This window comes from Acinonyx jubatus, chromosome B1 (genome assembly GCF_027475565.1).
Source record: "Acinonyx jubatus isolate Ajub_Pintada_27869175 chromosome B1, VMU_Ajub_asm_v1.0, whole genome shotgun sequence".
In the NCBI taxonomy this organism is placed as follows: Eukaryota; Metazoa; Chordata; class Mammalia; order Carnivora; family Felidae; genus Acinonyx; species Acinonyx jubatus.
Window position 1 is genome coordinate 170,296,712 of NC_069382.1, and position 27,758 is coordinate 170,324,469.

At 44.7% G+C, this 27,758-nt stretch overlaps 2 protein-coding genes across 9 annotated transcripts in view; one reads left to right on the plus strand and one right to left on the minus strand.

The window, feature by feature from the left end:
- The window catches only part of TBC1D1 (TBC1 domain family member 1), a 224,409-nt gene that overhangs the window by 130,903 nt on the left and 65,748 nt on the right, over positions 1-27,758 (minus strand). Inside the window, exon 1 of one of the 7 annotated variants that reach the window (XM_027054301.2) lies at positions 19,402-19,533. The exons of the other annotated variants lie outside the window; for them this stretch is intronic. Coding sequence (XP_026910102.1) covers positions 19,402-19,431 — 30 coding nt within the window. The 5' untranslated portion in view covers positions 19,432-19,533. Of the gene's footprint in view, positions 1-19,401; positions 19,534-27,758 lie in introns of those variants that run through there. 7 annotated transcript variants of the gene reach the window in all.
- The window catches only part of LOC128314570 (translation initiation factor IF-2-like), a 28,842-nt gene continuing 20,505 nt past the window's right edge, over positions 19,422-27,758 (plus strand). Inside the window, exons 1-2 of one of the 2 annotated variants that reach the window (XM_053217466.1) lie at positions 19,422-19,878; positions 20,400-20,691. In XM_053217466.1, coding sequence (XP_053073441.1) covers positions 19,422-19,878; positions 20,400-20,407 — 465 coding nt within the window. In that variant the 3' untranslated portion in view covers positions 20,408-20,691. Of the gene's footprint in view, positions 19,879-20,399; positions 20,692-27,758 lie in introns of those variants that run through there. The other variant, XR_008296361.1, reaches the window with a different exon arrangement.

Here is a 27,758-nt window from a genome sequence, read left to right on the forward strand (position 1 = left end):
GCCATCAGAATCTACAAAGAGAAACTAAAATGGCAAGGGGCCATCAATATGGAAAGCAAATTCTAACTGGGTAAAACTCAAGTGTCCATAGTTAGAGTTACAGAATTAATTTCTACATAATGTACATTCTTCATCAGTATAAAAAGATTACAATTCTTTTCAAAGATTACCCAGATCCAATTTAAGTCTAATGTGATTTACTGCCCAGCTAGTCCCTGAATATGACAATTCAGTTTAATATCAGATGGAAAATTATTTTCTACTCTAAATTTTATATTATCCCTACCATTGGGAGAAGAGGGAAAATGTGACAAATGCCTCTGAATCCTCATTTCAGGAAACTTATTTGGGCTGCAGGTCACATGTGACAACCTCAGACAGGCAGAGAACCCTTTATTCTAGAATGTCCTTCCATCCACTCTCCACTACCATCTGCCCATTCTTCTAGATCCAGTTCAAACCTCTCCTCTGCTCCATTCCCCAGGTTCCCATGGCACCTGGCCCTCTACTGTCACCTAGGTCACAACACTGAGTCTGTCTCCCACACCACACTTTGGTTAGGGGGTGGAAGGGTGTCTAACTCATCATGTGGACCCTGCAGACCTTGTCCGAGCATTTACTTAACACACAACTTGAATGCAAGAGGCAAATAAATGGCAGTTTTCTGTTTCTCCACCTTAATGTGCAAAGTGGATACTGCAATACTAATTAAACTCAATTTAAATATATTTACTCGAAAATACACCAAAGTGCTGTAGGTGAACTCTAAACTGAAATGAAACAATAAGGGCTTTATTTTCTAGCCTTACCTAAAATCAGGTAGAGAAAGTATGACCCCAGTATTTTATATAACCAACTGCACACTGTCAGAAGGAAAAACCAAACTTCTAACATGTCCACTTACATGGAGTTAATACAGCATCTCAGGCACCACCACCATCTATGGGGGCTAACTGCCAGACATCGTGCTTTACACAGATACTCTCACTGAATACTCACCCCACACCTCTGAGAAAAACATTTCCATTTTACAGAAAGGCAGACTCTTCTGGATGGGATCTATGCCGGTGCTGGGGCTGCACACCAATGTGGCACCGTCTGGGGATGGAGACATGACACTCTGTAGGAAGCAAGGTGAGGGAGGCCGTGGGAGCAACAGGAGCCTCACTCAGCAGGTGAACAGAGCAAAGGCACCCACTGCTGGAGGGGCAGCGGGGCAGGAGGCGGGTCAGAGATGCGGCCCAAAGGAGCCACCCTGAACCCGGCTAGCCCAGGCCAGCCCGCAAGCTCCAGGGCCCGGCAGGTGGGGCTGGGCCCGTGTGCCCTCCAGGGGACCACAGGGCCCTGTGAGGGAGGTGGCTTGGGGGGACAGAGCTGGAGGGGAGGACAACGGGCAGAAGGATGCTGAGGGAGTTACCCAGGGCCCGCCCCATCCCCATGATAAATACCCCCCCCCCCCCATGATATGTGATGAAGAACCCAGGAGGGAGAAGCACCCGCCTTCTGGTGGCAGTGGCTGCGCTCTGGCTGCACACGTGCAAGAAGAGGGGAAATGGACCACATCCAGAAGGTAATACTGGGAGAGCTGAGACCAAGCAGATCCATCCACCCACAGACTCAGAAACCCCCAGAAACCTGAGCAGCGATTACAATCCAGTATTTATTCACGAGTTCTCGCTCTTTTCAAGGACGTTTTCTAGCCCAACCAGCAGTGGGAAGGGTGCGGGCCACAAAGCCGGGTGTGCCCGCGGCTCAGCCGGGGTCCCCGCCCACTGACCCTCAGTCCCCGGGGCACTCTGGCCACAAGTTCCCACAGGCTGAACAAAATGCAGCGTGTATTCAAGAGCTGCTATGCCTACTTATTTCCAGCCAAAGAGATAACACAATTTAAAAAGATCTGGAAGGGGCTGCTGTGGTCTGTAGTCTCTGGGTAGCAGGAATGCGGTGGTTTGTTACCTTTGCTTAACAGTAGGTTATTGTTCTACAATTTTCATGTACTGTATTGCTTTTGTAATCTTAAAGGTTATTTTTCACTTTTTAATTTTTTTTAAGTTTGTTTATTTTGAGAGACAGAGACAGCACAGGTGGGGAAGGGGCAGAGAGAGGGAGACGGAATCCCAAGCAGGCTCCCCACCGTCAGCACAGAACCTGACCTGGCTCTAACCCAGGAAACCCTGAAGTCATGACCTCAGCTGAAACTGAGAGTCCACAATTAACCAACTGAGCCGCCCAGGTGCCCCTATTTTTCATTTTTTAAAAAGTACATTTTTCTTAAACTTTCAGGAATTTTAGAGATTATGGTCTACTGTTATTAGGTGAGGCCTTCCAGAGACAAAATGATTTAGAGTGGAAAAAAATCTTTAAATATATGATGAAAAATTATTTCAACAGTACAAGTGAAATGGCATACAATTCTAAGTGGCCCCAAATGCTTCAACTATATTAACATACAAAAAGTCTTTAAGTCATGAAATACAATCTGAAAAACAAACATCAACGTCTATAGAAACTAAAAACTTTAGATGGCAGTCTAAAAAGCAATATTCAGAAGACTGTCCTTTTATATGCCTAGGTGATTACTTAAGACAAAAATTTTAGTTTAAATCAAAATTGCGTTAATAGTAAGAACTGGTCTATTTTATGAAGCTGACAGTTCAGACTTGAGTTTAGATAACCATTAACCTTGTGAACCAGATAAAAATTCTTGCTACTTCCTAGGAACCGCAGTAAAATGAATGTAATTCAAATTATGACATTTGTGGATACAGTACAAATCACCTTGACAACAGTATTAATTTTTTTTAAACACAAAGTTTTTGATAGCATAGGGCTACCCCTCACATTTACAGTGCTTTTTTTCTTAATGTTTATTCTTGAGAGAGAGAGAGAGAGAGAGAGCGTGAGCATGAGTGGGGGAGAGGCAGAGAGAGGGAGACACAGAATCTGAAGCAGGATCCAGGCTCTGAGCTGTCAGCACAGAGCCCAACACGGGGTTTGAACTCACAAACCGTGAGATCATGATCTGAGCTAAAGTCAGACACTTAACTGACTGAGCCACCCAGGTGCCCCTACGGTGCCTTTTTTAAGGCACCATTCAAATTATTCAAAGCCAAATCTCTGTCCTCCTCCACCTCTCATCCGAAAGCCCATGTGTGGTAGACTTCGGTAAGCCAGGTATGGGCTGGATCTCAGGCTCTGCCCTTCTGCAGTATGTAACTTGCACAACCATACACAGCAGTCTAGTCATAGCCCTGTCACCAGCATCGGGGAGGTCCATGGTAATTGCCAAGCAAATGTTAGAAATTTAAAGTCACTAATGCATGACTGCCAGACCCAATCACAATCTGGTGTATCATAAATAAATCAGTTATTTACAGTTTTTAAACATACCACACTAGCTTTTAGAACACTGATTACATTCTTGAATAAAACCTATCACATATGTTCTAAAACCCTGAACTTCATTCAGATCAGTGGTGGAAACAGGACTTTTCTCTCAAGTCATTTTACCATGAAATAAACTCTCTTCACCAAGAAGTGGTTCCTTTTCTTGTATCTTGATCAACAGGCAAATCAGAACTTTGGCCAGTAAAGGATACTAGTTAGAAATGGTCTAATCTACTTTCCATTTAACATATTTTCACCTTGTAAAATACCAACAATACTATTTGTTGCTCCTTGGCTTTCTCAGAAGTTATAAACGTGGATAACGTCAATAAATGTTTACAAAACTCAGATTGTATCCCAGCAAAATACCGCAAAAGGAGAGTACATGTTTAACACTTTCTTCCTGCTTTAAAGAGATGAAGGAAATCAATAAAACAAACACACAAGACAAAAAAGAGAGAGTAAAATTGCACACAGAATAAAGCAGCCCAGGCCTGAATTCATAACCAGTGAACGTTAGCCCACAGCTAACATTTCTCACCCTCCCTGACTCACCCTACCCTCCTAGAGTGTGAGAAAGAAAATCTGATCTTGTCCTAGCACCTCACCAAATGTCCACGCCAGTGTCCCTAAGGCGGTTTACTCAGGTGTCATAGTGAAGGGAATGAACTGCGGTACCCTGAAAATCACTTCCAGTTCCAAAATTCTACTATTCTATAAAAATAAATTAGAATATAGAATGAAAACCAAAAAATCCCAACATCAAGAACATATGTAAAGTCTGTAGTATTTGTAAATTGCAAAACTAACAAAAATCCCCAAATACCTCAGGCAGGTAAGTATCTGTGGGGCAGACCCAGCTTGCCAAAAGTTCATGTGAAAAAGATTTAAGGATTTTAGTTGATCATAAGCCCAGGATAATCCAGCAGAATGGCCTGGATACCAAAAGAATGAAAAGGAACAAAAAGCCTACAGCATTAGGAGAAATGTCATCTTTCCATTAAGAGGGGTGTCATAGCCTCACCATCCTCCCGCAGACTGGGCCACACTGAGGTTTCATTTTCGGTTTTAGCAGACTCTAAAAGCAGCAGCAGTAAGAGTCACTAGGTACCTGAAATTCCATGAATGGAGACCAGGGCTTTCGGTGTGGGAAGGTGAAGACGGGAAGCAGGTCACTGCCTTTATAAATCTGTCGCAGGTTAGAGGCATTAGTGCCCTCCCATCATAAAGGGGAAGGGAAAGGGGTGAGACACAAGGCGAGGAAGATTTCTGCTCAGAATATAAAAATCTTTCAGTTAGAGCTATGTGCGATGATATGGACACTGAGCATCCCTGGAGAAGACTTGAACACAGACAGAGGGGTCAAGTCCCCAGTGCTCAGAGTCAGACTTTCAATTCCTCGAGTCTAGGGCCTTATTTAAAGACAGGCACCTGCTTCCACCTTTGAGGTCGTGCTGAGTAGTCAGTGGTTCCCACCAAGCAGGAGTTTGAAAGCACAGTTCCTTCTCGGGCTCAGCCTCCCTCATGTGTGGGGGTGGGGGCCTGACTTCATCTTCATGAGAGGAGATATTTTACAATCAGGAACATTCCTAGAGAGCCAACACTGAAACCAAGGCTGACAAGAGATAAAGACAGGCTGCTCCAGCCAAGAGCTGCTGCTAGGAATGTATTCAAAGCTCCGTTGTTTTTCCCATGCCAAGGGAATGGCTAATGTGTGTCGAGAAGCGTCAGTGACTTGCTAAAACTTAACTCTGCTCTACTCCAGATTAATTCTACAATCAAGGAACAAGAATTCCACCTACCCAGTGGGAACTGTCGTCTCCGAATCCTGGTATTTTCAAAAGTGAGACTTCATCTTGATTTACAAGAGGAAAAGAATAAAAATAAGCCCTAAAGGAAGGAATGGGGTAATGAAATCTTCTTGATGTAATTAGCTCCTTTAGAAGTATTTAGTGAAATGCACTTCCATTTCTCAGATATCCTGGGGACAACTCCATATGGTCTTCTACTTTTCTCTCTACTCTCTCTCTCTCTCCAGGGATCTCAAACCACTGCCCCAAAACCAACAAAGATAATTTCTTAATCTACATTTTAGCATTGAATTCTTTCCTCAACTTGACTCAAATTTTCAATTACCCTTAAGGATCCCCAGACTTCAGGCACCATGACGTTAAAGCATCCAAACCAAGCTCATGTCTTTGCCCTAAAATAGGCCCCTCTCTTTACTTGTTACCCAAATGCCTTCCAGGTAACCCGTTTGGGGAAGTGTCTTCCACTCTTCTCTCTACTCCCTCTACCTGCCATCAGCCATCAGAGTGTGTGTTCTATCACTATGAGCCCCAAACCTCAAGCGTTGGCCAAAGCCTGTACGCACCCCCAAGGACCTGCCAGGCCACAGCAGGAGCCCCAACGCTCAGCTCTGCCCAGCCTCTCCCAGGATAGATGCCCATCCATCCCCCTCCCCACAGACAGCCCTGATGGCGTCAGCCTACCACTCACAAACCTGCCAGGGCTTCTCTCTAATCGCTACCAAATACCAACACTGTGGCCAGGCCTTTAGAACCCTCCATGGGGAGGCTCTGATCATCTCCTCCTGTGAGTTCACCGAGGATGGGGGGCATGGGGGTTCATGCAACTCCACTCAAACCTATCCTGGGCTTCTGCTCATTTGATTTCTACCTCATGCCTTGGCTTAATGCAGCTTCTTCCATCTCAATGTTCTCATCCCCTGGATGGGACCCTCAAACCATGTACTCAACGTATTCAATTCTATCAGGAAACAAAGCCTCACAGAGCCAAAACGACTGGCACCTGGTCATCAGGCTGGGCGGCAGAATTGGACCACCCCATTCAGGGCTCTTTTCCTAGGCCACACCAGGTCCCCATGATCTGTTTTTAACTAGGAGGAAATAAAGTCTTTGGTTTGAAATTTCTTTATTAGACTAAAGCCTCTAAGCCCATTAAATTAAAACACACACACACACACACACACACAACCCAAAAACAAAACAACAGAGCACCAGCTAGTGCCCACATTTCTAGTCTCTGAGACTCACAAGCTTTATTCGGTTTGCACTTTCACGTTTAACAGCAGGCACTGTGTGTGAAAATGAAGGCTTTGGTGCCCATTCTGGGGTCTGCATGAAGGGCTTTGAGGGAAGACTTATCCTCTCCCCCACATACAAGGGCCAAGTAGGCTCCCCTGCCTCTGTTTATTCAATCAGGATCAAAGCAAAAAATTATTAGATCTAAAAAGCCCCCCAAAATCTGCAGAGAGGTACTCCAGGGCACTGTAGACCTCCTTAACACCCGCATCCAAACTACATTACTGGCTTCCAAACTGAAAACTATTTTTTTTTTTTTTTTTTTTTTAGAAAGACAACATTCAAGTTAAAAGTGTACAATCAGTCCTGACTATCCCTGATTAAAAACAACAATGAGATTGTCAGGTGGGATTTACTGTGTATGGAAAATTACTTCCGTGTACCAAAGGCTACTCAGAGGTTTTACATTTCCCTCAGCCTGCTTTATTGCAGACCTATGGTGTAAGCACCTTCGAACACAGTCTTCACCTCCACAAGGGCACGAATCACATCTTTCTCCCCTTGCATCCGTGTCCAAGTGCCCGGCACAGAGAAGATGTGCAATTAATGTATCATGACCAACAACGAACTTGAAGAAGCTGAATTTCTTGGCCAGGATGTCTGGAAGTAGCACAAGACTACCCAAAATGGTGTGGCGACTTCAAAACAATTAAAACAGACCTGTATGTTCTGGTGGTCTAGCACGCTGAACTCCCTCCTCGGGGGAAAACAGCCGGAGATCCCAATCTCAGCTAGTTTCAACACTACTGAAATAACGACATCAAACCTTAGTATGATGCTCTTTCAACTAACGATTCCTGGGTGGTACAGACTCAAAGAGCTGCTTTTACTAAAACTGCAGTGTAATATAAATTCCTAGATAGTTCCTTCACATATCTTCAAATAAGGGCAGAGAATCCCTCACATTCACCTAGAAATTCAGTAATACGACTATTTCTGGAACTGCAAGAGAGTTATAACCCCTGTACAAGTATTGGCAGTATTTCATACTCATACAATTAATGAATAATCAATGCACAAAGGGCCACAAAGTTATTACTCATAATCAGGCTTTTGGTTTGTGTTTCTAAAGTCAATTTTTACAATGAAACCTCTAATATTTTAACTTTGGAAACTTACACATAAAAGAAAAAAACCTGACACAATAGTGACCTTCACAATAGACCTATGTAAATATCTCTAAGCAAATATTGTCTCACAGATCTTACAGTTTATTTTCACCTAATGACTGATTTCCTCCGGGTCCACCCTGTAGAAAGAACTTCCGCAAAATACCATTCGGCCAATTCTCTGCCTTCGGCAGGCCTACAATTATGAACTCTGCTAAACAAATAAACTTCCTTCCTATTTTTAAAGTTTTCCAAAACTGGAGAATCTACATCTTTAGTTGGCACACTATTTCCTGGACTTACAGCCCAGGCAGTGAAGAAACTCTTCACAGTATTTTGAGAGAGAAAAAGGACCTCAGAAGTAGCCAGTCAGCTGCCCCCCACCTCTATTTTAGGGAAGGAGAAATCAAGGCGAAGTTGTGACCTTCATCAAGGTCACACGGAGGGGCCGGGGGGGGGGGGGGGGGGTTGGTGGCAGAGGCCTGTGTAATTCTCTCTGCCCCATTTTCCCCTTATCTGATCTGTGACCTGACAAAAGCATTTTGCTCCTGTTCCGTACTACTAAACCAAGGCTTATGTTTAATTCATGAAGAATGTGATACAACAACAGAAAGAACCTAAATATCATAGCGAGTACAAGGTGACACAAAGAACTCTGGGCTAAAAAGTCAGAACACCTTAATCTTAGATGGGACTTTGGGAGAGCCACATCACCTCTGGAGGGCTCAATTTCTCATCTTCAAACAGGGGGGAACAGAACTAAGCAACCACAAATGTCGTCTCCACCTCTGACTTCAAATGATGAGGATGGCGATGTTTCACCCCTAGTAAGTGCTTAATCTGAGCCAGGCATTGTTCTAAGTACACGATGTGGATAAATCCTCCACAGCCTGGAGGACAGCTACCATCCCCATTTGTGGATGAACACATTCTTCCTTACAGAGAAGGGACTTGTCTGCGGTCACACCTCCACTGGTAAAGGTGGAGAAGGGCTCTATCTGTCCCAGGCCAGTAGCTCCACGGGGCCTCTCTTCCTTATCAGAGGCGGACAATCTAAGATGATTGGCCCAACCTGCAGTAATACAGACATAGAGTCCAAATTGAGAACAATTACAGCAATCATTCAACACAATGTTCTCATTTTACAGATGAAGGACTGAAGTATAACTTGAAGTTATATAAGTCAGGAAATTTAACGGAAATGTACACCCAACCCTCTTCCTAGGTAAGCTTATCCTAAAAACTGCTTCAACAGTTTACATCACTTACATCATCTCATTTGACGCCCAAACATGACCACCTGATGGCACAGGGCAGTGATCACCACTCCCATGGCATCTAGCCACAGTTAAACAACAAACTCGGGGCAAACCGAGACCTCCAACTCCAGCCTTTAACTTCCAGTCTTGTGTATATTCTAAGCTTGAAAAAAATGTCCACTGTGATAAGATTCTCTGGACAGCCTATTCAAAATAGTCTCTAAACACAAAGAGAACTTCCCAGAGAGGCTGAAAACATGCTTCCGTGGTGTTTTGAGGAGAATATCAGATAATAAGTGATAATACTCTAAAGTCCACCACTTGACAAGAAAATTAAAAATCAAGCTATGGTCACCTCAAAGCTGACCTCTTTCGGTCTGTCATTTAATTGCCCCTAGCCTTCCTGCCAATCTTGACCCATGTTCAATCTTTCTGCCAGTGATTTTCCTCTATTTCCTGTTGTCTTCCCTCTCTAACCAAGAACATCATGAAATTCAGGCCTTTAAAAAATTTGTTCTGCATCTCATGTAACTTCAATCTAATACACCTATTTTTATTTACTTTTTTTATTAAGTTTATTTTTTTTAGAGAGAGACAGAGACCACATGAGTGGGGGAGAGGCAGAGACAAGGGAGAAGAGAGAGAATCCCAAGCAGGCTTGACACCCATCAGCACAGAGCTAGAAGCGGGGCTCAAACTCATGAAACCGTGAGATCAGGACCTGAACCTAAACTGAGAGTCAGACCCTTAACCGACGGAGCCACCCAGGTGCCCCTTATGCACTTATTTTTAAAAGCTAGTTGTACATTTTATGCCTCTCATCTAAGGAGGAAGAAAAATTCAAATCCTTGGTGTGACAAAATATTTTAAGTTCTGACCAACTCTGTTCCATATCTTGAACATGTGCTGTAATCCCTTTATTACAGAGATCTCACAGGTATAACAGATAAAATGTGAATTTACAGCCAAACAATTCAAGCATTAATCTTAACAGCTCTGACAAATTACCTAACCTCTCTGAACTTCAGTTTCTTCATACTATTTCCCCAAAGTAAAAGGAGGAGGAAATAACACCCCTACTCCACGATGATTTAGAAGGGGACTACTCCCAACACAACAGCTGGCACATATTAAGTGCTCAAAAACGCAATCATCTCTTCCTTTCTACGGCTGCATTAACACTAATGTAGTCTTCTCCCCTGTTAATTCTGCTTTGCAAATGATGTTTCTCTGAACAAAGTCAATCTCCCGTATTAGAGAAGAGACCTATTATACGCACCTACACTCTCTCCCACAGGACGCCCTCCAGGAAACAGAGCACTAAGTGAATCAGCAGGTCACTGGAGCCCAGCACCAGGGAGCTGTGTCGCCACACTGGACTTGGGCAACTTCCACTCTCTTCAAATCCTCAGGCCCTGGGTTCTTCCTACCCACAGTTCACACAACTGGGCCAGCCTCCCAGGCCGTGGAGGATTTAGAACACCCTTCACAAGTCAGAGGATCTCCACCCACTCCAGCAGACTGCTCACCTTCACATTTCCTTTGTCCATTCCTCTGCGGGTACTGGGACCTACTGTGAAATACACATCTAAAGACTCGGTGATTAAATAAGGTATTCTAAAATACAATATATTGACAGACATACATACTTTTGATTTTAGCAAAATACCTTAAGGACAAAAGTGCGAACAAATCGGCAGGGCAACATCAACAAGGTGTGCAAAATCCAGGGGTCCAAGATCTTGGGTTTAAGTTCTGCCACAATGAGCTATGTGCTCTTGTTCAAACTAAGTTACTTCCTGGCTCTGGGTCTCGGCTTCCTCATGGAGAAAAGGGAAGACGGAATAATATTCTGGTTGCAACAGAATGACCACCTCACCAGCCTCCATTACTGACAGGGGTGTGTAAGCCCTAGGGCATGCCAGGGTGAAGGAAGAGGGCTGCTCTTATTTCCGAACCTCCTGTATCTGGGCATTTGTTTAAAGTGTGACTGCCTTCCCCAAGGTTAAAAATCATTGGTTTCAAAAACAGGCAACAGAGTTGGAAAGCAACCCTGAATGATTCCAAGACATGCTGGAAAACTACCACAAGCATATCCTAGCAATTCTTTTTCATAATCCCCCCCACATCAATGACCTACGCCTCAATCATCTTTCCTTAAAGACTTACTTCAGACCTCATATCCTCTAAAACATCTCCCCGAATCCCCAGCCGAGTGACTCCCTGTGCACACATCTGTACTGTCACATTAAATTACCTTCACAGGTGGACCTCTCTCTGCTAGGCTGCAAGCCGCTCTAAGGCTGGGCCTGTCTCTGGGTCCACGTGCCTAAGCCACTCTTGCACAAAAACCACTGACAAACTGCAAACTCGACCATGTTTCAAAGAGTTTATACTTGCAGATGATCTTCACAATTTCCTATGCAATTCTGACATTGTTCAGTTTTAGAACAGGATCTTTAAAAAGATTAATCCAGACTACATTATTTTATAGACGAGAAAGGCTCCAAATTAACTCAGCTAAGCTCAACCAAAGTAAATGAACAAGGCCTAGAAGTCTAATCATTATAACACACGACCAACATAAAAATAATTTGCAAACGAAGTACCAAAGTACATAAAAACTAAGGAAATCCGAAGTGCCGGGGTGACTCAGTCAGTGGAGCATCCCACTCTTGATTTCAGCTCAGGTCATGATCTCACAGTTTGGGAGATTAAGCCCCCTGAGTCGGGACACCATCCATACTGTCAGCAAGGACTAGGTCTCTCTCTCCCTCTCTCTCTGTCCCTCCCCCATCCACACACTCTGCCTCCCTCAAAATAAATAAACATTAGAAAGAAAAAAAACCTAAGGAAATTCTTTTCCATCATGTCTTTCTTTTAACTCTAAAAAAATGTCAGTGGCTGATTCATTCTACCAACAGCAAAGTCAGAAGCAATAGAAATAATGGGAAAATTAAAGCTACTTAAGTATACATACACAAATATAACCATTTAAATTTTTGTCTTTCTATAACCTTTGTACATGTACCTGAATACCACCATATATTATGAAGTAAAATTCAAAAGGAAAATTTTTTATTTCTACTGCCTAAAAGTTAACAATCAAAAGGAAGGGGGGCCTCTACATTATGCCATCAGGGGAATGCAAATTAAAGCAACCAAGATACCATTACACACCTGTTAGAATGGCCACAATCTGGAACAATAATAACACCAAATGTTAAACGAAGATACGGAGCAACAAGAACTGCCATTCACTGTTGGTGGGAAGGCAAAAATGGTACCCCCGTCTGGAAGACAGGTTGGCAGCGTTTTACAAAACTAAACATACGCTTACCATATAATCCAGCAATCACTCTCCTTGTGATGTTTACCGAAGGGAGCTGAAAACTTACGGCTGTCTGTACATAAACCTGCACAAAAATGTTTACAGCTTTATTCACAACTGCCAAAACTTGGAAGCAGCTAAGACGTACTCTGGACAATGGAATACTGTTCAGAGCTAAAAAGAAATAAGCAATCTAGCCGTGAAAAGATACAGAAGAAACTTAAATGTACGTTACTACATGTGTGAAAGAAGCCAATGTGAAATGGATGCATTTCATGATTCCAATTATAGGACATTCTGGAATGGGCAAAACTATAAAGATCTGTGATTGACAGGGATTGGGGAGAGAGGACAAGATGTGTTAAAAGTCAGATCACAGTGGTTTTTTAGGGCAGTGAAGTTATTCTGTATGATAGTAAAAACACATACCATTATACATTTGTCCAGACACACAGAATGTCCAACACCAAGAATAAACTATAGCATAATCTTAGACTTTAGGAGATAATGTGTCAATGCAGGTGCATCAGCTCTAACAAGTGGTTGGGGATACTGATAATAGGAAAGGCTATGCATGTGTGGGATCAGAGTATATGGGAACTCTCTGTACCTTCTGCTCAATTTTGCTGTGAACCTAAAAATTGCTTTTAAATATCGAAGTCCAGGAGCACCAAGGTGGTTCAGTCAGTTGAGTGTCTGACTCTTTGATTTTGGCTCAGGTCATGATCCCAGGGTTGTCGGATGGAGCCTTGTGTGGGGCTCTGTGCTGAGTGTGGAGCCTGCTTAGGATTCTCTCCCCGCCACCACTCTGCCCCCTATATACTCTCTAAAAAAATAATAATAAGTCTATTTAAAAAAAGAAGGGGCGCCTGGGTAGCTCAGTCAGTTGAGCGTCTGACTTCGACTCAGGTCATGATCTCACGGTTTGTGAGTTCGAGCCCCACAACCAGCTCGCTGCTATCAGCACAGAGCCTAGAGCCTACTTCGGATTCTGTGTCTCCCTCTCTCTGCCCCTCCCCTGCTCATGCTCTGTCTCTCTCTCTCAAAAAATAAACATTAAAAAAAAAATTTTTTTTAAGAGAAAAGATAGGAGGGCAATGGAGTCAATTTTTCAACGATAATCTGATTCCTAGTCTATTATAATATCCTAATGGTCTTTGAGGCAAAGTTCAATACACTGAAAAAGATGAAAGGCCAAAGTATTTTTTAAATCTGATAAAATGAATAGTTAACACATAAAATGTTGAAATTTTTAAAAGGTACAAGAGTACGCAGTGCAAATTTTTCCTTCCACTCCTATTTGCCAGACACTTTATTTCAAGGTTAATTCTTTTTGTTGTTTTATTTCATGGGATTCTATTTCCACTACTATCCTCCCAGATACAAGTGACTAATCTGAAATCCTGGCATTTATTCCAACAACTGTAAGCAACTCCTGTGTCTAACGGTAGGTATAACAGACAACTTGGCTACAAAGTGTGGTCCCCAGGCCAGCAGCATCAGCATTACCGGGGAGCCCGTGAGAAATGCAGAATCCGGGGTTCCATCTACACCAACTAGAGCAGAACTATATTTTAACAAGATGCCCAAGTGATTGGTGTGCACTGGTATGTAAGGCAATACCACGCCTGTTTTCATAGAGTCTACAGGCTAGTAAAGGAGACAAAATAACCACAACACAAGGCATCATACAGACTGGACTATGTGGCTACAAGAGTTTGGGGAAAGATCAGCTTTGGTCCCTAGGGGGTCCCCACTGCCATCAGGATAAAATGCCAGCCCTGGGTCTGTATGCCATGTGCCCTCTGGCCACTGCCCACCTGTCCAGTTTCATCCTCTACAGATCCCTACAACACATTCTGCAGCCAGCCTGACCATCCTGGGGCTGAGGTTCCTCCACTGTGGCTCCAGGGCTCCGTGCCTGCTGCTCCGGCCATTTGGCAGGGCGTGCGCCCCCCCCCCCCCCCCCCGGAACTCCTCCGCCTGCTTCAGGCCAGAGCAGCAGCCACTCCTTACAGCCGCCCCCCCCCCAGTCCCGCACCCCCATAGCTAGTGGTCTATCCTCCTCTACCAAGAGGAGCTACCACAAGGCAGAGGAAATGCCTTAGGGGCTATTTTTTTCTATATATTCACCTCCCCTTTGATATATTCATCCAAGGAATGAATGAACAATCACAGATGTTTCAGGGAGGTAGTGAAAGATGCGAAGGGTTTAGAGAGTCAGAAATGGAAGACCAAGGCAGAGACATACACTGGTTAAGATCAGTTTAGCGAATTTGTTTAGCAGGGGGGAAAAACCTGTTTTTTGTCATTATGAGATCCACTCCGGGCTCACTATTCTGCTGTGGATGAGGCGGGATTCTATTCCTGCTTTTCTCCATTCCCTTTTAATAAAACCAACCTGTGCCCAAGGTACTGTCACTGTAAACAACCAGAGCTCCCAAAGAGGGGCTCCAGCCCCCAGCAGACAAACGAGCCCCACAGGAGCCCGGCCAAAGCCTTGGTCGGGGCGACGACACCAGCTTCACTTAGCAGAGGCAGCAAATGTTTCAAATTCAAGGAATGGTCTGACTCTGACAAGGAGGTCTTCCCTCTTTATTAAACTCAAACATCCACTAATTAAACGTAATAGAAGTCTACCGAAGAAAAACATTTTATAGTTTTAAAGAATCCATCACATTAACCTAGGACAAGCCAACACCTAGCCGACTGTACCCAAGAAAGCAGACCTGCCCCCTCACAGCCAGTGGCTTCCTTACAGGAAGGCCACCCTGTGCCAGTGAACAGGCAAGCCCGACTGGTCAGAGGCACCCAAGGTGGGCTGGGCTGGGCCGGGCTACAGGAAACCACAAAGGTAAACAAGCAAGGCCCGCATCGGGACACAAGTGGGCCTCAAAGCCCTGGTAAGCCGCAGCTAACCAAGGACAAGCTGCATTCCACACAGAAGCAAGGAGTTTCTCATCATTTGCTCCAAGATCAGACGAACAAGCTCATTTCAGAAGATAAAGAACAATTAGGTATCCACAGGCGTCCTTTCCCTACTACAGAAGCTACCACTATGGTCGCCCTCTGCTTCCGCCTGAAGCGTACCTTGGCCTATGTCACCCCTCTGGTTAACGCCCCCTAAATGCCTCCCACTGCGCTTAAACGCAGATGCAAACCCCATTCTGTGCTTACAGAGCCCTAAAGGGCCCGGCCTGGTTACCGCTCTCCCACTGGGCCCCAGCTCACTGTATTCCAGTCACTCCTGCCTTCTTCCCACTGCTTTAACGAGCCCACCTGGGCCACCCCCAGGCTTGGTACCTGCTGTCCCCTCTGCCTGGAATGTGCTCAGCACCCTCACTCCCCAGATGAAATGCTACCTCCTTGCCACCCCAGCCCCTAGTCACTCTCTACCAGACCACGTTGCTTACTTTTCTCCCCAGCACTTAGCACCATCTGGAATGGCCTTGTTTACCTATGTGCTTGCTACTCTGCAGTCTCTCCCACCTCTTATTCGAGCTCCATGAAAACGGGAGCCTGGTCTGCCTCAGTCATTGCTAAACCCTCAACTCCTCAAACAGTACCTGGCACATACTACGTGTTCAATAAATATCTGTGTTGGACACATTTGTTAAATGACTTGCTGAATGAATAATAGGTACACCCCTAGGTTTTCAGCAAGGCCAAAATATGAAAAACCTGGTTTCACATAAAATATTAGTGACTATTTTACATAAGGATTCCTTACCTAATGTATTTTTAAATATCTGGCTTATAGAGTTTCAGCGTGCACGCTTTTTTTGTTTTGAGATTTTATTTGAAAGTAATCTCTATACCCAACGTGGAGCTCGAACTCACAACCCTAAGATCAGTAGTCACATGCTCTACCCGCTGAGCCAGCCAGGCAACCCCAGTGTGCACACTTTTTAAAGGATAAACTTATGGTCACCTGGGTGGCTCAGTCAGTTAAATGTCTGACACTTCGTTTCGGCTCAGGTCATGATCTCATCGTTCATGAGTTCCAGCCCCGTGCTGTGCTCTGCGCTGACAGTGCAGAGCCTGCTTGAGATTCTCTGTCTCTCTCCTCCTCTCTCTCTGTATATGCTCTCTCTCTCTCTCTCTCTCAGCATCAATAAACTTTAAAAAAAAAAAAAGATTAAAAATAAAAAGGATAAACCTATTGTGCAAACTGAACTCACTCCTCCAGGGTATGAACAGTACCTGGTACACAGAAGGTACCCAATAAACATCCCCTGCATAATGAGCACTGGGAAATAACACAAGGCATGAACTATATGAAACTGCATATATGAATTCGAGAACACAGCAAATCCGGATATATTTAGGTCCCATTTTCCATGTTATCTGACAGAGTAACACATACATTTAAAACCCACTACTTTGAGACACTAGCAATAATCTTAGCCATTACCTTTACAGGCAGGTGCAAATTCAGATAAATTCAGAAAATTACCCGACAGTTCTGCAGTTTTCACTAGCTGCTGCATGGGAGACACAGAAGCAGTGAGCAGAAACACTCAAAACTGCCAGGTTGTTGAGGACATGTGTGGGTTTAGTATAAACATCACGATTCTTGAGAAATTAGGTTTTCTTTGTAATCTACATAAAAACTCGTGCCCCAATGAAAGACTAATCAAGAAACCACACCTCTATAAAACCTGCCCCACTGGTAATACAATGCACACCTGCACCCCTGCTCCATGTCATGTCCAATTTAACAGAAAGTACGTCTTAATTTTTCCTTCCTTAACATAAAATTCTTCCCTGTTTGGGCTGTATTCCTATACCATGAAACTGCTCACTCCACATATTCAATATTCATACAATATTAATGCAGCACCCAAGAAAAACAAACTCCCGTTCAGGTATCCACCTGCATCAAGTGAGGTCTACTCCCCTTCTCTTTCCCTACCAGGTATCGAGCCACAGTCTGCAAAGGTCAAGACAGAAAAGTAATTAGATGTGCAAGTGTTTGTGTGAAGTGTGTGTTCGTAGTCAGCTGTGTGTTCTTGAAGAGTCATTCTAAAATCAAATATAAATGTACTCTGGGATTATACACATTGTCTTATTTGCAGCTCTTGTTTCTGCTTTTAAAACATTCCCTGGTTTATAATGCCAACTGTGTTAATGCCTTATCTCTTAACAGTAAACCAAAGAGGTTCCAAAGAAACTCACTCTTACAATCTATAACCCCAAGAAATGATTTCAGATAGTTTCACATTCTAAAAACTCACAACATATCTTCTATAAGAATCAATTTCAGGATGCAATTTATGAGAGTACACCATGTAGAAGACATGAAACATAAAATAGCTACACTTTCTGCTGACAACTGATAAATTTGCTCCAAAAACATTTCACAGTTTTGTTGTTGTTCTGTAGTTTAAATAACTCTGGAATAACACGATTCAGAATTTACAGGAAGTTACAATATACAGTTCATTTACATCACCTTTTCAAAAGTACTGCCAGTTGGAGAAAGCTGACAATCCTTGTAAAGGTCCTTAATGTTTTAAGTAAAGCTTTAGTCTGGTGTTTTCACTATCATCTCATAGGTCAACGTGAACAAAAGTCCACCTCACTCCTATAGTGAAAAGCATCTTTATTAAATGTTTTGGAAAAGTAAACAAAACTATAAAACAGTACCAGGAATAAGTTTGTTGATAGGTTTTTCTTTTTGGTTTTTGTTGTTGTTGTCGTTGTTTTAGATTTACTTCTTACCAATTTTGGAGTAAAAAAATATATAGTAAGTTTTTGTTTTGTTTTTTGTTTTTTTGGTTTGTCTCCCTTTGGCCTTGTGGTACAAAGTCAAACAGTATAAAAGGTGGACTCGAATCCTCAACCTAAAATAAATAAAATATAATCAGACAACACACCCTGAATTACTTTTTAAACTACGTAACATTTTTTTAAATTTAGCATTATTTATAAAAGCCAATAAGGTATCACTTCAAACCAAAAAATCTGGACTTTATCATTCTTTTATTCAGCACAAAACTACAAGGGCTCAAAGCTTTGTTGAAAGTCATTTCATTTTATCACAGCTGTGTTTCAGGAAGTGAAAATTCTGGTGAGAATGAGAAGATAGGATACAGTGCCTAATAACTAATCTGGTTTCTGTGTCTCCATTTTATTACCACTTAAATGATAGGCAAAGCCTTATGTGGCTCACAAACAGGTATTTATTTATAAAACCAGCACTCTTAAAGCACTACATAACTAGAAGATATAACAACCACCTAATTATTATTTGTAAAGGGTCACATAATGGCTAACAGATTCTCTCAATAAGAGTTTATTACTCAACCTGTCAAACTCCAAGAGTGAGCCCTGCTAAGGGCTAAGAGGAATCCCTGGAGTGTGAGAAAGGTGCCCAGTTGTTCTGCTGGCCTGAAGTTGAGAGGGATCCATCACTCAAAAACACCTAAACGGCTGGTACTCCGCCAGGGTATTAAAATAATTCTATGTTCGCAAACTGGTGGGAACTCTAGAAATCTACTCCCATCCCTTCGTTTTAGCGATAGTGAAGTTGGCAGGGGTTTGCAACGCTCAGTTATTCTGAAGGCGCTAATGTTCTGAAAATAAAACTTTATGGAAATAGAAGGTAAACATTTTGCATTCAAAACTCAGACCACCGAACCCTCTGAAATCAGGGAGTTTAAAACAAAGGACGGACACCCTCCGTGTGCACCAAGTCCAGCTTTTCGGCATCCTCGGCGCCCTAACCCAGGCAAACAAGCACAAGACGGTGGCAACGAGGATGCCACCCAAGCTCCCGCCGCGGGGGAAACACCCGGCGGAGAATCCGCGGCGCGTGGTGGGCTGCGGGGGAAGAGAGGCAGCAGGCCGCCAGGTGCGGACACCTGGGTCCGGCGCCGAGCCTCGCTCTCCCCACCCGTCAAATGGGCGTGACGCCACCTAGCCCGTTAGGCCAACTAATGAATGAGAACCGCCAGGGAAACGACCCCAGCCGCGCCCGCCACTCTCCGGTCGCTGTCCCCAGTCAGCGGGGCGTCCCCCGCAGCCGGCGGTCTCGGCACGGTCAGACCCCCCCGCCCCCCCGCCGCAGGCGCTCCTCCCGCGCTCCGGACCCCCCGCGGCTCGACGGTTACAAACGTCCCCAGAACCGCGCCCGCCGGGACGCCGGCTCCCAGAGCCGTCCGCTACGGTAACGGGCGCCGGCCCGACGCTGCCCCGACGCCGCCTACCTTGGCCACCCAGCTGAACAATGGTGACATCGCGGGCCGGGAGGCGGCTCCTCGCCCGTCGCTCCCGCTCACTCCCGCCGCCGGCCCGTGGGACGGCGGACAGCCGGGGGCGGGCTCAGGGCGCGGCGGGGCGCGGGCATGGCTCCGGCGGCGGCGGCGGCGGCGGCTGGCTCCTCCCCGCTCGTCACTGCTCCGAGAGGTCGCGCCCGCAGGGCTGCCCGGGCAGCCGAGAAAGGGAAGTGGGTGGGGAGAGCGCGGGGAAGGGGAAGGGACGAAGGGGGAGGGGACGGAGCGCGGCCGACCCCGCCCACCCCCACCCCACCCCCTACGCTGGGCTCGCGGCGGGAAGTTGGGACGCGCTGGGGTCGCGCACCTCCCGGCTGTCCCCGGCTGCGCAGCTCCGGGAGGAGGAAACCCACACGCCTCGGACGTCCTTTTCACACAACTTTCGGAGAACCGGGAAGTCCTCTCGCTCAGGTTGGATACAAGCCCCAGAGTTGAGAAAGCCCGCCCAACTTAACCGGGGTTGCCCCCACCCCCACAGCGTTTCTTTCTAAGCGCCCGAGATGGCGGGTAACAAAAGGACTAGTGTTTCCCTAGCCCCTAATACCTTTATATAATCAAAGGTGGTTTTCTTGGAGTCAGGAAACCAAGCTATTGAGACTCAGGGTGGGGGTAGGAAACGAAGCTCCTGCCAGCCGGCAGGTTTCAGCCACGTGAGAAATGGTGACTTCACCGGTTTTCTTCTCTCCCAAGGCAAGACGATAAGACAGTGTAGTCAGTTTATAGCTACAAAGGTTAAAGCTGAGTTTCTAACTCAAGACACCCCAGAGTTCCACATTGGAAGAAAAAAAGAAAAAGTGCAAAGGTCTAGTAGCCAGCGTGTAAATGTAAGTCATGTTGAGCCACTCACTGTGTGAATCAGGCCAAATAGCAACCCCAGACCGAGAACTGTGTTCTCTTTCCTTTTGTCATATTGTACATTATTTTCATGATAGGCCAATAGAACATTTTATTCAAACGGTTTGGACGGTCTCCAAACGTCTGGCATCTGAGTCAGGTGGGTATATTATCCATTGCTGTGTAACAAATTATCCCAAAACTGAGAAGCTTAAAACACCGGTTTCTGGGGGTCCGAAATCTAGAGCATCTTAGCTGGGTGCTCTGGCTCAGGTCTCTCTTGTTGAGTTCAAGCCTTAGCTGGGGCCGAGGCCATCCCAAAACTGGAGTGGGACTGAAGGATCCCCTTCCCAGCTCACTCCCAGTTTGTTCCATACAGGCTGTTGCACTCAGGCCGGCCTTCCTTCCTTCCTTCCTTCCTTCCTCCCTCCCTCCCTCCCTCCCTCCCTCCCTCCCTCCCTTCCTTCCATGTTTATTTATTTTGAGAGAGAGAGAGACAGTGTTAGCAGAGGTGGGGCAGGGAGAGAGGGAGACACAGCATCTGAAGCAGGCTCCAGGCTCTGAGCTGTCAGCACAGAGCCTGACATGGGGCTTGAACTGGTGAACCGGCTTATGACCTGAGCCAAAGTCAGACACTCAACTGACTGAGCCACCCAGGTGCCCCAAGGGCTTGGGTTTCTTGCTGCATCATGTGGTCCTCCCCATAGGGCTGCTCATAAAATGTCAGTTCGCATCCCCCCAAGTACAAATGATCTGAGAAACAGCATGTGTCCAAGAAGGAAATCAGTTGTTTTAGAAACTGATCTCGGAAGTGACAGCCCAAAACTTCCGCTGTATTTTCTTCATTAAATGTAAGGAAATTAGTCCACACACAAGACAAGGGGTATTACACACGGGTATGACTACCAAGAAGAGAGGATCATGGGGGTGAGGGACATGTCATCCTCTTGTTTCTCCTTCCAGATAGAGTGCATGGGGAAAGCCAAGAGTGACAGCATTCTAACAGAGCCTACCTGGGTAAAAAAGGTCCTAAGAGCATCTTAAGGAAGTGCTGTTCCTTCATTCTTTTAAACAGTGATTATTATTCCCTAAGAAATTAGGAGCTAGGGCACCTGGCTGGCTCAGCTGGAAGAGCATGCAACTCTTGATCTTGGGGTTGTGAGTTTGAGCCCCACATTGTGGGTAGAGTTTACTTAAAAAAAAGAAAAAAATCAGGGTACCTGGCTGGCTCAGTTGGAAGAGCATGCTGCTCTTAATCTCAGGGTCATGAGTTCAAGCCCCACATTGGGTGTAGAGATTACTAAAAAAAGAAAAAAATGAAAAGCTAGAAAAAGGGAGTGCATTGGCAGCCATTTAACGAAATCCTTCCCTGTTATCAAATCACTTCCTCCAAATAGAAGAGATTGAGTCTGACAAGTCCATTATACCAAGAGCCCTTCTGTCCTCCACAACCTTGCTACTCAAAGAACCAGCAGCCTAGACACCATCTGGCAAGTTGTTAGAAATGCAGAATCTCAGGCTCTGCCCTAATCCAGACCTACGGAGTCAGAACTTTGATTTTACCTTGATTCCATATGTCTAGTGTGCACGTTCAAGTTTGGGATGCACTAGTATGTGAGAGTCATTGACGTGAGGCTTAAAATGGGTTTCTGGCCAACAGCCCCTAGAGAGAACAGCTAAAATTGTCTGGTGTCCTGGGAATGGTATGCACTAGCTCAGGTAGAGAGAGACCTGGAAGATTCCTAGGCAGCAACACAGTTTGATGGGACTGGATGGGCAGCTGAGGACCAGGTGGGACAAGCTGGGCCCATGACAGTCATCACCATACTCTGTCACTCCAATCTCCAGACTGAGCTCTATAAAAATACCCCAGAATTTAGAAGCAACTCTAGGGTTGAAAGGACGAAAGGAACCTGAAATTGATGAAAGAAACCTGAGTTTCTTCTGACCAAGATAAATTTTCTGCAAATTGGGCAGGAGATCTAAAAGAAATTAGATTAAATTTAGGAGATAAAATCATACACTTCTTGCAAAAAAAGAAAAAGACCAAATCCTGGATGTAACACTTACAACGGGAAAGTGTGCTGGCAGGTGAAAAAAGGGACATCAAGTCTTCATTGTTTCAACCTGGATCCAATTCTCCAAATATGCACTTCTGGGTGGAGGCTTCTCAGAACCTGGTTTGGACTTGCCTAAAGCTTATATATCCTTTAGAGGATATCCTTTAGGGACACAGAGGTCTCCCTCTGCCCCAGATCTCTGCCTGATCCTGGACTGGGCAAAATCACTCATTTCATGGGAATATGGGAACATAAGGGCCTTTCCATTGAATAGACTTGATAGACCGTAAAATGCAGAGCTCTGCATATAGTTTAAGGAATAGAGGAGAAAGGTCTTATTTTAATTCACTGCCAGCATGGAGCTTGCCAGTCACACTGCAAGAAAAAATTCTACTATAATTTGGAATTTCACAAAAGGGAAACCGTTAACATCAGACAAGCTACTGGTTCCACATTCAAATAAAACAATTTTCATTAAAACACCACCATCTGAAAAAAAAGTATCCTTCCCCCCAAGAAACTGTATATTCCCACAGGGAAGGACTATAGATATTCCAGGCACTGGTTTGTTGTTGTTGTTTTTTAAAATGTTTATTTTTGAGAGAAAGAGCAGGGGAGGGGCAGAGAGAGAAGGACAGAGGACCCAAAGCCAGATCTGTGCTGACAGCAGAGAGGGCAATGCTGGGCTTGAACTCACAAACCATGAGATCATGACCTGAGCTCAGAAGCTTAACCGACTAAACCCCCAAGATGCTCCCAGACATTGGTTATTTTTAACAGCCCCCTGGTGATTGTCTCTCCGTCAGAATTGAGAACCCCTATGACAGACGAATCATTACTCAAAGGTGCTGATGATTCCCAGCCCTTTCTATCACAGTTACCTGTGGTGCCCGGCGGGGGGGGGGGGGGGGGAAGAAGGGCAGATAAATTGGGGGTAGGGTCAGATCCTCAGAGATGTCAAAGGGCAGGCAGCTCACATAAATGTGTGAAGAAAGCCAGGTGTGAGACAATTAGGACTGAATGAGCTGTGGCATCTTGGAGAAGGGACACCCAATTATTAACTCCACCCAGCCAAGCAAAAATGGGTCACCCAAATGAATTCAGCCAGAGGTCAATACTGGTGTTGACCTTTAGCTTTGCTGAAAGCTTGGAAGAACATGTGTGTCCCACGTCGGATGTAGAGATTACTTGCATGAATGAATTGAATAAATAACAATTTTAAAAAATATATATCCAAATAGGACTTCTGAGATCTAAACAAATGATTTATAGAAAATCCAAGACTGTTTTTTTTCTTTAATGTTTATTTTATATATTTTAAGAGACAGTGCAGGCAGGGGAAGGGCAGAGAGAGAATCCCAAGCAGGTTCTGTGCTTTTAGCACAGAGCCCCACTTAGGGCTTGATCCCACAAACCCCCAGATCATGACCTGAGCCAAGATGACAAGTTGAACACTTAACTGCCTGAGCCATCCAGCACCCCTATTTTTTTTTCAAGACTGCTGTCTAAGTAACTTTTTTTTTTAATATTTATTTTTGAAGGAGAGAGACAGAGTGAACACAAGCGGGGGAAGCGCTGGGGCGGGGGGGGGGGGGGGGGTGTAGACAGACGATCTGAAGCAGACTCCACGCTGACAGCAATGAGCTAGGAGTCCAACATGGGGGCTCAAACTCAAAAACTGCGAGATCGTGACCTGAGCAGAGGTCAGACGTTCAACCACCTAAATCACCCAGGTGCCCCTCTAAGTAACTTTAAAAGGATGATTTAATCTGTTTTCCTGAGACATTACAGGAGGACTTGAAAAGAGATGGTGGGGGGGAGACCCAGAAACTGGTAGAGTTGCTTCCCTTCTAAGTCTGACCGGAACCCTCCGAAATAACCCCCACACTGCTCCCACTCTTCTGCCATGTACTTCCTTTGAGGAGAAGCAAGAAGCAAGGACCGCAGAGTCTCCTCTGAGAATTCCAGAGGAGATGAACCTCCTCGGCTGTGCTCCACCAGCTCAGAGGTGGAGGCAGAAAGGGGGAAGCCTACAAAAGCCTGACCTCACTCTGACGACCCATTCCTCCCCCATAAGACCTGGCTAAAAATAGGGCAGCCCTAATAGGAGGAAACTCAACTTGGTTTCAAGTGAATCAGAACCACTCGGCAACTATGATCCTGATACCAATGACAATATGGGTTCTCCCCCCACCCACACACACCATCAAGCAATTCTCTGACACCAGCTGGGTACCCTACAATTCAACTCAATTCTGACACCATCAACCTGAAGTTAAGGGCTCAGTCCCACAAGACTGCGGCCCCCACACACACTTCCCATAAGGCAATCACAAGGCCAAGTTGTCACCTGGGCTTCTGACTAGCCGGCCACAGGTTCTCCCATGCCCCTCCTCGAGTTCAAGTCCTATGTTAGAGCGGCTCACAGAACTCAGAACATTTTACTTACTAGATAACTGGTTTATTATAGAAGGCTGTAACTCAGGAACAGCCAGATGTCAGAGAGGCCTAGGGCAAAGTGTGGAGAAAGTGCACTCGCACACTCTCTGAGAGTGCCAGTGTCCTGCCATCTCTAAGTGTTCACCAAACTCAGAAGCTCTCCGAACCCTGTCATTTGGATTTTTAATGCAGGCCTCATTACCGAAGCATGATCAATTAAATCATTGGCCACTAGTGATGAAACTCAAACTTCAGCCCCTCTCCCCCCCCCCCTCACCCTCCCCAGAGGTCAGGGGGTAGGACTGAATGTCCCTACTCTCTAATCCTGTGGTTGATTCCCTGGCAACCAGTCTCCTTTCTTAGGTGACCACGGGGCTTCCAAAAGTCTCTTGATTAACATAACAAAAGGACACCTTCATTGCTCTCTTCACAGGAAATTCCAAAGGTTTTAGGAGCTCTGTGCCAGGAAAGGGGACAGAGATCAAATGTATGTTTCTTATTATAAATCACAATATCACGGCAACTAATCAGGGAGTGATTCAGTTCTAGGATATTCATCACCTATTGTGTAAAGGAACACAAGTCTTGGCAAGGAATAGAAATGTGACAAGGCCTGAATCTTGACCTCAAGGGAGATAGAGGGTGGCTGGTAAGATTGGAAAGGGAACACCATGGGAGAGGCCCAGGTAAAGCTCCACGGAGTTCCCAGAAAAAAAAACGAAAGGTAACTTCAGGCTGCAAAGGAAGCACGAGCTTCCTGGCTGGAAGGTGACAGGACATTTTTTTTTTCTTTTTTTAAGTAATCTCTACACTCAATGAGGGGTTCGAAGTCATGACCCAGAATCAAGAGCCACATGTTCTACTGACTGAGCCAGCCAGGTGCCCCAAGACTTTACAACTTTCACAGATGGTGATGAGGGAGTGGGCTTTCTAGGAAGAAGGATCAGCTGGACAAAAGCATAAAAAATTGGTGCTTATCTCTGGAAATCAAGCCTTACTAAGATAAGGCAGAAAACAGAGCTCACATTGTAAAAAGAATCTTTAGTAAATTTTAGTTTGGAGGTGTGCAGTTATCCCTGTCTGGCATAAAACTTTGTTTCCAAAAAAAATATTTGCTGAGGGTACTATCAAGTCCAAAAAAATCAGGCAACAAAATCCCTCTGTATGAACTGAAAACATATGCCATGAAAAAACTTGCTCATGAATGTTCACAGTACTAGTATTCATAACAGCTCTATAAAATAGAAACAACCCAAGAGTCCATCAACTGATGAATGGAGAAACAAAATGTATCCCACACAATTGTCGTAAAAAGTAGCGTGCTGATACATGCTAGGTGTAAATGGACCTTGAAAACATTACGCTAAGTGAAAGAAGCCAGACACAAAAGAGAACATATTGTATGATTCCATTTATAATATATATCCAGAATAGGCAAATCCATAGAGGCAGAAAGTAGATTCATGGTTTCCAGGAATTGGAAGGAGGGAAAAATGGGGAGTGATTGCTAATGAGTATAGGGTTTCTCTTTGGGATGATGAAAATATTTTGGAATTTTTAGTATATTCACTATACTAAATATACTAAAAAACTTAAATTTCATGGTATGTGAATTCTGTCGCAATTTTTTAAATCCTATGTGACAATGGTTAAATGACTTCAGGTAAGTTAATTCCATGAAGCTTTATATTAATGGAGCCCACGCTGTAGAGGGCTAGTTTTAGGATCTTTTTTTTTTTTTTAAAGTAATCTCTACACCCAACGTGGGGCTTGAACTTACTACCCCTGGATCAAGAGTCTCATGCTGTACTGACTGAGCCAGCCAGGCAAAGAGGGCTAGTTTTAGGATTAAATGAGATGCAAATGAAGCATTTCAGCCTGAATCCTTGCATATAGTAGGTGCTCAAGAAACATTAGCTATAGTAGTAGTAGCAGTAGTAGGAAGAGTAGTGCCAGCAGGGATTGCTGTTGGTTAATGATGTGATTAATTTTATGTGTCCACTTAAAAGGGCTAAGGGATGCTCAGATTATTTCTGGATATATCTGTGAAGGCGTCTCTGGAAGAGATTAGCATTCGAATAGGTAGACTGACTAAAGAAGAGAGCTTTCACGCACAGCACATCAGGTTGGTATCATCCAATTGTGGAGGGCAGGAATAGGACAAAAAGCTGAGGAAGGGCGAATTGGTGCTCTCTACTTGAGCTGAGACATTCATCTTCCCTTGCCTATGGGCATCAGTGCTCTGGTTCTTGCATCTTCTCCTTCAGACCAGGACTTACACTATCAGCCCCCAAACTCACACCCACTCCACCAGCCTTCCTGGTTCTCCAGCTTTGCCGACAGCAGATGGTGGAACGTGTCAGCCTCCGTAACCATATGACCCAATTCCTATAATAAACCTCCTCTTACATATACCTATATCCTATTGGTTCTGTCTCTCTGGAGAACCCTAACATAGTATATGGTACAAATGCAAAAATAAAACAAATGATGGGCTGGAGGTCTCAAGTTCATGACTGAGTTTATAGACAGGACAAACAGTTGAGATCAAAGTGGAGATTGTGTGTTAGCCAAAACTAATTCCAGAATGAGTGGGCCTCCCCAATTCTCAATATTTGCTTCTCCCTTTTTATGAGTTGCTAAGTCTAGCAGCATGACTGTGTTCCATTTGTTACCTTAACTCTAAGACACACTGTGAATGATTCCAAGTTTCTCTGGTAAATTCGTACAATTCTCACTGGCCAGAGACTTGGAAGGCACGCACACACTTTCAGGCACCTCAGAAATTCCTACTTCAGCAATAAACCCTGCTCATTCCCACTACTACTATTCCATTCCTCTTCCCACCCATCCCACGCCTTCTGTCTACATCTCTCGCTTTCTCTCAAGCGCATACATGCAGTCACATTTTAAATCATGCTAAATTCAAAATGGAGTCTTTGGGTGGCAAGCCCAAGC